The sequence below is a fragment of the Aulostomus chinensis genome, chromosome 9 (assembly GCF_037954235.1).
Source record: "Aulostomus chinensis isolate RoL2024-O1b breed Wild chromosome 9, RoL_Achi_v1.0, whole genome shotgun sequence".
Taxonomy (NCBI): domain Eukaryota; kingdom Metazoa; phylum Chordata; class Actinopteri; order Syngnathiformes; family Aulostomidae; genus Aulostomus; species Aulostomus chinensis.
In genome coordinates this window covers 16328646-16341211 of record NC_141328.1, presented here as the reverse complement: position 1 = coordinate 16341211, position 12566 = coordinate 16328646, and the positions used below count along the sequence as shown (strand labels likewise).

Sequence of the window (12566 nt, the reverse complement as noted above, 5' to 3'; positions counted from 1 at the left end):
GAGATGTTGTTGTTTTTTCATAAATAGAAGCATCATCGTCTGATTTGCCAGTCCAACTTTCTGTGTTGTAGGTTGTCATAGATTCTGTCTCCACAAGCACACACACACATTCCTCTGCAAGATTGAGAGGTACATGGGATGAGGCATGAATACGTGCACAAGTGATTATATTAACATGAAGTTCTTCAGGTTTGTGTTGTCTCTGTTGCTCTGGTCTGACTCCAGGGCCTCTCCTAAACACATGAGCACAGACTAATGCTTCATGCGTTGACCAACCAACACTCTTCACTGAATCTCTCCGGCTCCCTTGCTTTCCACTGCTCTTTCAATAATTGATTCAATCTGGAGCCTCTCTCTCTCTCTCTCTCTCTCTCTCTCTCTATCTGTCTCTCTCTCTCTCTCTCTCTCAGATTAAGGGGAGGGAAGGTGGAGAGAGAGGGGGGCATTAAAACGTGAGACAGCAAGAGTGAAACAGGGAGTGGAGAGAGATGGAGAGGATGTGGGCTAAATTATCTATGAGGTTAAACGGGTGTGTTTCCTGTTGAAGCTCTTATCTGGAATCAGTTAGGCACCCAATGAACTCTCTCTCTCTCTCTCTCTCTCTCGCTCTCTGTCTCACACACACACACACACACACACACATACAAACACACACTTTCACGCGCACACATGCCCTGTTATGTGTATACGTTAGCTGACTGAAGAGCAGTTTGGAGTATTCATCCATAGAGATTGGAGTAGAGCGTCTCAATCTGTTAACATCTTTCTGTGGTTTTGCTTTAAATCTGTTTACTTTCTACTGGTTTGCATATTTTAAGAGCAAACCCATTTGCATGTCTGATGCATCCCTAAATATTAAGTCGGTTTATCTTGTTATCTGAGCAGATGAAACTCATCAAAGCTACAGCACACCCTCAACAACAATATCTATATTTTCCTCTCAATAATCCATCGGTAAACTAGAAAATCTCTCCACTGACTTCTCTCCTTCACTCACCTTTCTTTTCTTTTCCATCTTCCTCCACCTCTCCGGCACCCAGCAGAGTGAAGATGATGCCTGTCTGCGAGTTGACACCAACAGCCGTCACCAGCATCCTGCCCGAGCCCTCCATCACATGGGTACCTTCATGTCCAAACAGGTAGCAGGTTTACATTCAAAACACAACCAGGTGTGCTATTTTAGTATTATGTTGACTGAGGATCAAACCAGGGACACTGATTCCCAGGGATTGGAGCTTGACTCTGTTATACTGCACGCAACTGCAGATTTAAAACTAGAAGTCAAAAAATCTGCTCTCAAGAGAAAAAAAAAGTGTGTAGTGCATCCAGAAAACATTAAGATATCTGGTATTTAATTTCACAAAGATCAATTGCCCCATGAGAGACAAACTGATGTTGACAGATGTTCTGCTCGCCACTGACTGCAAAACCTCATGTGGTACAATTCAATTTTTTTTTAAATTCTCTTTTTGAGATAAAATTCTGAAATTTTCAACTCTACATCTGCCCTGAAATTTAAATTTGGACTTTTTTCTCTTGACTACCGGAGATTTATTTGGAGAGAATTCAATACTGCATGAGCAAAACATTTACAGTATAATTCACTGCGGGCTCAAATTTTGATTAATCAAAAAAAAAATCTGTCTAGATCATTTCTGGAGGACAATCTAAAGATGCAAAAGTTGATCATTTTTGGTGTCAATGGAGCAAAAAAGATAGGATGAGATAAGTTTAATATGTTTTATAGTCATGTAGTCTTCAAAATTGTTGCCAGCTAAACCAAACGCAAAAATTTGGACTCACTTGGAGACTCATCTTGGTGTAAGTTACAAAGCTGAAGCATGTGCAATTGATTCAAATTTCCACAGTTGCTGTAGCCCCACCATCAGGACCTTAGGTCGTCAAAGCTAGTTGATACAGTCTGGTATAGACTGGACCTCAGTGCAAAGGCTGGTTTATTTTCATACATGGGAACATTGATTTAGATTTTGATTACAAGAGGGAATGACAGCTTGGCCATTGTGATTCTTGTAAGGTTCTTCAAAGGATCATTGCAGGGTTCTATATTTACCACGGTACACAAATCATTACTCTGTGGCCACCAAATATTCCATGTAGGCGGCCCCCTGTGGCCATTACATCTCCATTCCTTTGTGCTTTTTAGTTCAACACTGTATAACAACGCGGAAGAGCTGAATGACATTAGCACAAAAGGGCTATATAAGTACTATTTTTGTCCTGGGCTCGCTGCCATATACATCAGAGGAACTACTTAGTCCACTCAGACATCTAAATAAGTTAAGCACTGCTGGCAGTTTCGTTAACTAACAATTTTACTTAAACTTTGCGGTGCACAGCTGCACACCTTGCAGTTAAAGATGAAATTGTTTTTGTATCCCCAAAAAATGGGAAAGCCGATTATTTCTTGTTGATTCATCATAAACAACAAGCTAATCGTGAGTCGCTCGGTTGATTTTAATGTCAGCCATCAGACCGATAACGATATACTTTAAAAACGACCAATGTCTATCGATACTGATGCTCTGATATAATTGTGCATCCTTAGCTTTGCTATAATCAAAGTTCTTCTTACAAAACTACCATCCATACAAGAAGTAGATGCCATCTAGCCTAAAAATGACCACAGATACAACACCTTTCTTGACTCAGCAGTTGTAGCACAATTCATCAGAATGTTTACTCTTTCATTATGTCCATTTCCAGAGGGAATCTAATGACATCATCAGCATGACTCTTGGGTTGGTTTTGACTGTCATAAAAGGTACCCTTACACAGACAATAATGTCTTCATAAGCAGTGATAGAAAACCACATGTTTGAAATTTACCTGAGAGCAGCATGGGGTCCTTGTCCACAGACTTGCGTACATGGTCAGACTCTCCTGTAAGAGAGCTCTCATCTATCTTAAGATCGTTGCCTTGGACCAAGATACCATCGGCTGGCAGCAGGTCTCCTGAACACAGAAGTGTACCGATCAGTGTTTGATTCAGCCCGGTACTTTATGTCCTTTCGGTTAGGGCAAGTCAATTCACTCTGCCTGACAGCTACATTCCTGGATTGCTGTTCCTCTTAGGAACATGTTAGGTAATTGATCTATCACCACTCAATTGCAGAGAGAAACAATGTCAATATCAATTGTGTGTCAGTTATAAGATACAAATCATCATGACATGTTCAGAGAGAGAAAGCAAGGTATATTTTTCCTACGAATGTAAATGTAATGCACAGATATGTGTTTGCACCATTCCTGTATTTGTGAAAGTTGAAATTTTCAACTGTGGCAAGAAATTTGTGTGAAACTGCATTGCAAAGACCTACACAGCAGAAAAGAAAAGGTTGTTGGAATCAATATGGAGGTAAGCCTGTGCTTCTCTGCTCTTCTCCACATGAAGAGGGAGAATATTCACAGGTTTGTTATATAATATAAGGTGAAATACTCTTTGCGTTTGGTGTGAACACACCATTAAAATGGCATCTCCTCCTTCTCCCTTATTGAAAAACCCAGAATCTGTGAGCATGCAAGTATTGTTTACTCCAACAGGTGTAACTGCTGCAGGTTTAAGATGGATCCTGGAAAGCTACGTTCTCTGTGACTATGCACTTGAGGCTTCATACCTCTGTATCACATCTATAACTTGCAATACCAGAACATGATTGGTTACAATTTATGATGTCATAATGCATGCTCAAAAGTGTGGACTTTAAGCAAAGGGATTTGATAGCAACTTTCAAAATCTACGTACACATCATTTTGCACAGTGAAGCTAAAACCCCTATGTGAGGCAACAAGCAGGAACACACATTTGACTGGGGACACCTTTAAAATGGTACTTTGTGGAAGCGTGTTTTGCCTTTCGGGTATACGCAAAAAAATAGATGTCTTGAGCTAACAAAGATGCCAACTATGCACATCCAGAGTAAAACAGCAGTAAAAATGCACTAGTGTGAACAAGCTCAGGCAACACAATTGAGTTGGTTCAAATGAATGTGCGACCTGGTCGCACTCCAGCGCTGCCGTTAATGAGCACCAAACTGGTAGAGTAATAATGGTAGGAGCACAAGTCAACGTGTTTATGGAATAGAGAGCATATGAAGAAAAAAAAAGACATGGGTTATATTGGATGATTAAATTGAGAGTTTCTAAATGTTCTGTTGCTGTAGCTTTTGTTGTTAGTCGTCAGTCACCATTAGCTTCAAGCTGAATATATGTGACCTGTTGTTTCTGCTGAGAGGGTGGTGGTAGGGTGTCTTTGCGAGCTCAAGAAAAGTATTTGTGAGTATTTAAATGGCAAAAAAACACTTTTTGGGAGAAGTACTGCTTGTCTTTGGTTAGCCTACAGCAACTTTCTAACTCTGCAACACCATTCTGCACAATGAAGCTCAAACATACAAATGAAGGAACAAGGAGAGACAAACGTCTGACAGGAGAGGCACAAACTGTTCAGCACTTTAGAAAGTAGCCATATTCTCTTTTTGCTACCTTAAGCTTCTTACACCCTATAGGTAGCTTTGCATAAAATCTGGAAAATGAAGCCAAATATATGGCTGTGTCAGAAATTCAGAATCATTTTAAGTTTCCACGCTTAAGGCACAGTTAGAAATGCAAGACATTAAATGCTTAGCTGTATATTTTTACTCACTGAACAAAGTAGTACTTCCTGTTACCACCTTGGTTCCAGTCCTCATGCTAATTTATTCACTTGCTGCCTCTCTGGCTTCATATTTTGCTTTCATCCAGCCTCTCATCAGACTTTCGAATAAGCCTATGAATGTGTAGACCTTTTTTCCAAAGAACATATGATGAACTTTTTATGTTGCGTTATATTGTCTTTGGTCTGGGGGCCAAACGAATTAGAGCTAAACTAGCGTGTGTTTTTACACATGTTGGTAACAAAAAAACAAACAAACAAAATTACACACTAGTTGTGATGATCATACGGCCAATTATCCATAACTATTTATCAATATAATTCAAACTTATTGGTTTATAATGGAATAAATATTAACGCATTTTACTTTGCACTTGTTAAAAGTTTACATGAAAACATTTGCTTTTTTGTCATATTTTGACTATGCTATCTTGTTTTGCCTCTTCCAGCTTGTGAGGAGCATTTGTTTTACAGGGGGTAGAATCAATAGTTTTACTGTAGGTTTCTTGTGTTTTGCCATTGTCTCATTACCGTATTTGACCTGTGCCATGTCTCCCACCACCATGTCAGCCACAGGAATCTGGATGACATTTCCTTTCCTCACGACAGTGAACTTCTGTTCCTGCTCGATCCGACTCTGTAGACCCCGGAACTGCTTCTCTTTGGACCAGTCATTAAACGCTGTCACCAGGACGACACACGCAACAGAGAGCAGGATGGCCGCACCCTCAATCCAGTTAGCCTCACCCTCACCTTCATCCTCCGCACCGGCCGACACATTCCCACACACTGGAGAGAGGGAAATGGAAGGATCGTTGTTTAGAAAGGATGTCACAAATAAATCAACAACCAATTGCTGGGTGGGAGTACAAATTAATTCAAACTTGTTCCCTATCATTTATATACTGTAATTACAGATCCAAATGTTGAGCACAAAAATGAATGCCAAGCGGATTTAAAAATCTCCTGTTCCTCTAACATGACTTCTTTCTGCAGTAAAAACATAATGACAGTGTGGTGGTCACTTCCATTTTTTTTAAAGCCAATTAAAGAAACAATTTGTAAGCAAGTGAACAAGCTAGCACCAGTGTGTCTTGCAACACCACGTTCATGTGATAGTATTCCTGTATCCCTGACCTCTAAGAAAATTATGAGCTTAACCATAGTAGATAATAGATAGTATTTGACATATAGGATATAAATTCATCACTTAGAAACAGCTGTTAGATGTGATTTATACTGCTTTTCTCTCATTGACCTTCACAAACTCACAACAACTTCTTCATCTAAACCATACAGTAAGTCGTTACAGTAGTATTACTCTTAAGAAGGATTGATCCATCTCTATTGACAGGCGTGTACAACAGTCCTTGAAAGCAGCAGTAAAATCTCTTCCTAATCCAGATGTGTTACCTAATCATAGATGAATATCTACCCTTCCTTTCTCTACAGGATTCCTGAAAAAAGCAATTGTTAAACAGCTATGTGACTCTCTCCAACACAACAGCTTATCTGACGATTTCCAGTCAGGTTTCAGGGTTCACCCTAGCACAGAATGACCTTCTACTAACATCAGAAAGGGGACTTGTCTCTGTGCTTGTTAGATCTTGGTGCAAAGATTTGAAGATTTAATTTGCATTAAAGGAACCGCACTTAGTTGTTTTCAGTCATTTATATTAGATCAATCTCAGTTTGTACTTTTCAAAGACGATTCCTCCATGACCACTATAGTTAGTCAAGGAGTTCCACAATGTTCTGTGTTTGGACCAATACTCTTACCCCTATATCTGCTTCCTTTGGGTACTATTAAAAGGAAACACTCCATAAATTGTCACTGATATGCAGATGATACTCAGTTATACACTCAAATAAAACTTCAGTCACCAAACATCTTAGAAATCTTTTCTCTCATAAGACAGCCAGACTGGATGGCCATACCTTGGCCTCCAGCACCTCAATAAGGATTCTGGAAGTTATCTTTGATGAGGATTTTTTTCCTTTAACTCACAAATCAAATCTCCAGCTTTATTTCATCAATATAATACACTAAAATCAAAAAGATCCTGGCTCTAAAAGATGCAGAAAAAGTAGTTAATGCATTTGTTCCTTCCATGTTGGATTATTGGATTGAAATGAAGGCTCAGTTACATTCTAAGGATGAGTTATTATGAGCGTCTCTGTTTGCTTGATTTCACTTCTCTGTATGATAATGGCAAGATGAAGTGACATCGTGCTGTGTTTCTATTTAATGTGACTCCAGGCTACAACATGCGTGTTGACCACAAAGCACAAGATGAATTTCACAGCAATCTTCACACACTGTACCTCGTGCTTGTAAGCAATAATAAAGTAGAAGGTGATGGTGTTATTAGTCCTGCTGTACTTTAAATAGAATTTATTCTTTTGGCTTTGATGTTCAACAGGAGATCTCTGTTTTTAATTTGGATATTTTGTGCTGGATGTTCAGTTCAACAGATTCAGAGTATACCGTTAACAGTAAACTCAGCATGTTAATATTTATGTAAAATGCATAAACAAATGCTCTGCATGCGTATCTTCCTTAACCCCTTCACATTTAAACAGAGGTAATAAGGGTTAGCATTCTGCTATTGCCACTTGCTTATGGTGACTAATGGTATCTACTGTTGCTGAACTTAAAAGTAAATTTCTAGCTGACATTATTAAACGTGTTTTCTCGATTTTGTGACTTCTTGACAATCATTGCTTGGCGAAATAATCTAGACACACTCACCAGTTACAGCGCAACATGATCTAAATTTGTGTAGATGGGATTTTTTTTTTTTAAATTTCATGACGCTTTGCTACATGTGTTACTAACTTACTATATTCTACAATCATGCTGTAATTATCCCTTTTAGCCAGAGAAAAATGTGCATAAATACATTTGGTTTCTCAGTTGTCGCTCTTTTCCTTAGCTCGCAAAAAACTCAAGAGACAAAACTCTCTAACTCTAATATTTCATCCTTTCTCTGTTAACTGCTTCACCTCTCATCCCCCCACAGCCCCCACGCCCTGCTCACAATCAGTTTCCTCTCCAGGAGGCTGGTAGAAAGAGAGGGCGAGGGAGATGATGGCGGCGATCTCCAGTATGATGAGTGTGACATCCTGTAGGGCTTCCCACACAAGTTCAAGGAAAGTCTTGGGCTTCTTTGGTGGGATGAAGTTTTGGCCAAACATCTGATACCGACGCTCCAGGTCTGCCGGGTCCCCACTGAGACCTAAGAGTCGGTGAGAAAGAAATAGGAAGCAAAATAAGAAGGAAAGTTTCAATTTCTGGTTCCCAGTCCAGTCTAGTGTGCAAGATAAAACTAGTTTGATGCGTTGCAAACAAGTCAAACTGCCATTTGTGCTTACAGCAGTTCTCTGACGTATTTTGTATTACTTATTTAGTTGACCTGAGTTGAGTTCTTGATTATTGCCCAAGTTAAGTACTCAGCGTTTACAGTAATCAAACTACCTGGACTTTGAGTCAAGTGCACTTGGATCTAAGCTCTGTAAAACTGTGTGTGTATACAGAGAGACTCAAATCTCATGCTTAGTCTTAATCTGTTTATGTTGAGGTCCTCACAATATATCAAACTTTTTCTACAGATTTAAGACCAAATTTTGTTTGGAACAGACCGCTGCAAAGATCACACCATTATCTTTTCAATGTGTTTTTCAATTAAAATGTGAATAGTGACACAAGGTTGACTCCTTCTCATATTCTGAATCATAATGCAATTACATATATCGGTCAATTGGATGTTTTTATCGTTTTTACCAAATTGGATTGATGTTATAACCATGTTAAACATACACTTCCTGTGTATTGCTGTAATTATGGCTTTATTTAAGTGTAAAATAATCCATCCATCCATTTTCTTCCACTTATTCCTGTTAAGGGTCATGGGGGGTGGAGCCTATCCCAGCAGCCTTCAGGTGAGAGGCGGGGTTCACCCTGGACAGGTCACCAGTCCATCACAGGACCAACACATAGAGACAGACAACCATTCACACTCACAGTCACACCTACAGTCAATTTAGAGTATCAATCAGCCTCGTCCCCTCTTGATGTCTTTGGACTGTGGGAGGAAGCTGGAGTACCAGAGAGAACCCACACAGGTACAGGAAGAACATGAAAACTCCACAAAGAAAGATCCTGTGCCCAAGCCAGGAGCTCGAACCCGCAACCTTCTTGCTGTGAGGCGACAGTTCTAACCACTGCACCACCGTGCCGCCCTTGTAAAATAATCATTCAAAACAAAAGTTAGAAGTGACTTAGTAGCTGAACAGAGGAGCGAGTGTGCCTCTCAGACAACCCTGTCAACAGTGTCTTGTGGAGAGTTGCCGAGGTTTGTCCGGAAAGTGACTAATATTTGTCTGGACGATCTATAATTTCTGTCTTGAAATCTGAAATGTTTATCTGGCAAATTGCTGGGGTTTGTCTTGGGAGGCACCAAGGCTCATCTAGGAAGTCACAACAATCTCTCAGGTTTGTTCTGATAGTGACTAATGTTGTCTGGAGAGCGCCTTAAGTGTGTCTATATAATCTCTCAGGTTTGTCTGGAAATTGACTAATGTTTTTCCAGAAAGTCTCTCAGGTTTGTCAAGAAAGCCTCTCAGGTTTGTCTGGAGAGGGACTTCCTTTTGTCTGGAGAGTGATTAAGTGTCTGGGAAGCCTCAAGGGTTTACCTCAAGAGTGACTAATGTGTGTCTAGAAAGTCTGGAAGTTGTGTCAGAAGAGTGAAAATGGGTTGTCTGGAAAATTTCGAGGGTTTACCTTGGAAGCGACTAAAGTTTTTCAACAAAGTCACTCAGGTTTGTATGGGGAGTGAATACGGTTTGTCTTGAGTGACATAGGTTTGTCTATAAAGTCTTTCAGGTTTGTCATAAAGTCTAAAGTTTCTTGAGACAGTCCCTCAGGTTTGTCGAGAAAGACTCAGTTTTGTCTGGAGAGGGACTTATTTTTGTCAGGAGAGTAATTAAGATTTGTCATGAGACTGATGAAGTTTTGTCTGGAAAACCTCAAGGGTTTATGTCGAGAGTGACTAACATGTGTCAAGAAAGTCTCATTGTGCCTGAAGAGTGAAAAAGGGTTGCCTGGAAAATCTCAAAGGTTTGTCTCAGAAGTGACAGAGGTTTGTCTATAAAGTCACTCATATTTGTCTCGGAAGTGACTAAGGTTTGTCTATAAAGTCACTCATATTTGTCTCAGAAGTGACTAAGGTTTGTATATAAAGTCACTCATATTTGTCTCGGAAGTGACTAAGGTTTGTTGGGAAAGTGAGTAAGATTTGTCTTTACAGGTCTCTCAGGCTTGTCTGTGGAGTGATTAAGGTTTGTCTGGAAAGTGACTACATTTTGTCTGGAGAGTGACAAAGGGTTATGCATAGAGTGACTAAGGTTTGTCTGGAAAGTGACTAAGTTTTGTCTTTAAAGTCCCTAAGGGTTGTCCAGGAAGTGAGTAGGTTTGTTCGGAAAGTCATTAGGTTTTGTCTGGAGAGCGACTAAGGTTTTACTATTAAGTATCTGAGGTTTGTCTGGAGATTTACTAAGATTTATCGAAAAAGTCTCTCAGGTTTGTCTAAAAAAAAAGTCTCTCAGGTTTGTCCAGAGAATGACTAAGGTTTGTCTGGAAGGATTGGTTTAGCCACTTGAGGCTCTTTTATGGATGGTTGTGGCTGTTTTAAGTCCCATTTAGAAAAAAAAAAAAAAATCTACAAAAATCAGCTTTGAAATTCTCCATTACATTACTACTCTGCTGCGGTCGCTGAGGCTAATCACAGCCATTCTAATCAACGATTTGGTTCCCACCAGAGGGCTGCAGTGCATCAGGCATGTCCCAGCAGTGGCTCCACAAGAATACACAGTGAGAAACTGGCAGATAACAATCTTGTCTCTTTGGCTGCTCCTGACTGGACACTACCATCAAGAAAACAGTTCCTGAAATTATTTCAACATTTGTTGTTGCAATGAAAATAATAAATCAGCAGTACTGGTATACTTATTCTCAAATGCATATTGCTTTAAGGGAGAAAAGGGACATTTTTTGTCAGAGTCCTGACTCGGGCAAGGTTGAGCACCACTGGTGATAGAAAGCCTTGAATGTTTGACTAGAAATGCTCTCAGGTATGTCTGGAAAGTCAATAAGGTATGTTGAGAACTTTATTAGATTTATTAACTTTATTTAGTTTGGGCCATTACTCAAAATAAGACAGGTTGATACAATGTAAGTAAATTAACAATGAAAAACAACAATAACAAAATGCGTCTGCACACACAATGGCACATTTTTGAGTCTTTTCTCTCTGCATTTTCCAGTGTATTTCAAAGGAATGAAGTGAAATGGCTGAAAAGTTTATTTGCAACAAGCTTTGATAAGCTGTCAACTTGGGCATGCAAAACATGAAAAATCTTGAAAAGCAATGTGAGGTAGTCATTTGTCACTTGGGCACACAAGACTGGTAGCCACACACTGCTACACTGCAGCATCAGCACAAAAAATAATCCCTGAGAAGCCAAAAGCATTTCTACAAACTTTCTACTCCCAGGAAAATAGTTACGAATCGTAAAACAGTCAAATCCATGAATCAAGGGAGCCAACTCCAGGTCTACTTTCCTCCCTCCAAATTCTGATTCTTACAGTATGTCTCCATTTTCACTATCTTCTCCCCTTCAACTTCACCCCTAAGTGAGTCAGTTTCCATGGTGACCAGTACATCAGGTCTGAGGCTTCCTGTCTCTAACAGGTTTCTGCCCAGTAACAAGTGATGTCATTGATGTCATTCAGTTCGCCAGTGTGCTAGGTTTGGAGCTTTTATTTTTTGATTGGCTGTCAGAGAGAAAGAACAGAAATTTGTATGCAGTGTGTGTGTGTGTGTGTGTGTGTGTGTGTGTGTGTGTGTGTGTGTGTGTATTCTGGTCCAATGTGCTTGCTGCAGGGACTCATGTGTCTCCCAGTGTTACAGAAGAGCTGTGTAGCTATATGACACTCAACAGGAGTCAGGCCAACGCGAGGTACAGAGACAGGACGAGAGAGAGAGCGAGAGAGAGAGAGAGAGAGAGAGAGAGAGAGAGAGAGAGAACAGGTGACCTTATGCTGAGTAATGGTAGCCGTATTCTCACTTCATTAGTCCATCCTTCTCTCTCTCATCTATCGCTCCACTCTTCCCTTCCTCCTCATCCTCTCTTGTTGGCTCTCCTCTTTTTCTCCCTCTCTCAATCTCCCCTTGATGTGTCCTTGACAATGCGGCAAGCTGTTCTAGCTCTCCCTGCTCACCCCTCACCCCCCCATTACACACACACACACACACACGCATGCACACACACACGCGCAAGCACGTACACAATTGTTCTCTCAGTCCGTCTTTCCTTTTTCAAAATTGCTCATCCTCCTTACTCTTTCCACAATGTATATAGTGGTCTCATACTGCAGTGCTATGGTGTCCATATCAATGTGTGTGTGTGTGTGTGTGTGTGTGAGAGAGAGAGAGAGAGAGAGAGAGAGAGTGTGAGAGAGAGAGAGAAACGAGAGAGAGCCCAGTCTGTATTGTTTTAACCCCTGCTCTGCCACTCTCTCCTCTGTGTATCATATTACAGATGATGCTCAGCTATCATCTGCATCATAATGTATATGCGTGGGCTATGTTTACAGAATGTTTGGGCGGGACTGTTGCAAAATATTCATTTCTGTATAGATGAATAATTCTCTACTCCAGCATATTTTCCCATCTATCTATCTGATCTGCCAACTCTTGATCCTCCTCTGTGATCGGGACCATTGTGATCTGGCTAAGCAGAGGCAGCAGCTTTTGTTGCGCTGTCAAACGTCTCCGATCTGGAGCAGAAAATATCTTTCTGTAAGAGCAGATGGAGTTACAGGTAATGATATTAG

General features: G+C 40.3%; 1 protein-coding gene across 6 annotated transcripts in view; it reads right to left on the bottom strand.

Moving 5' to 3' along the window:
- atp2b3b (ATPase plasma membrane Ca2+ transporting 3b) overlaps positions 1–12566 on the bottom strand; it is a 63617-nt gene that overhangs the window by 39187 nt on the left and 11864 nt on the right. For all 6 annotated transcript variants that reach the window (XM_086213984.1, XM_086213983.1, XM_086213988.1 and 3 more), the window contains exons 3-6: positions 7711–7908; positions 5201–5458; positions 2848–2973; positions 998–1123 (exon numbers count right to left, since the gene is read on the bottom strand). In XM_086213984.1, the coding sequence (XP_086070110.1) occupies positions 998–1123; positions 2848–2973; positions 5201–5458; positions 7711–7908 (708 nt within the window). The remainder of the gene's footprint in view (positions 1–997; positions 1124–2847; positions 2974–5200; positions 5459–7710; positions 7909–12566) is intronic.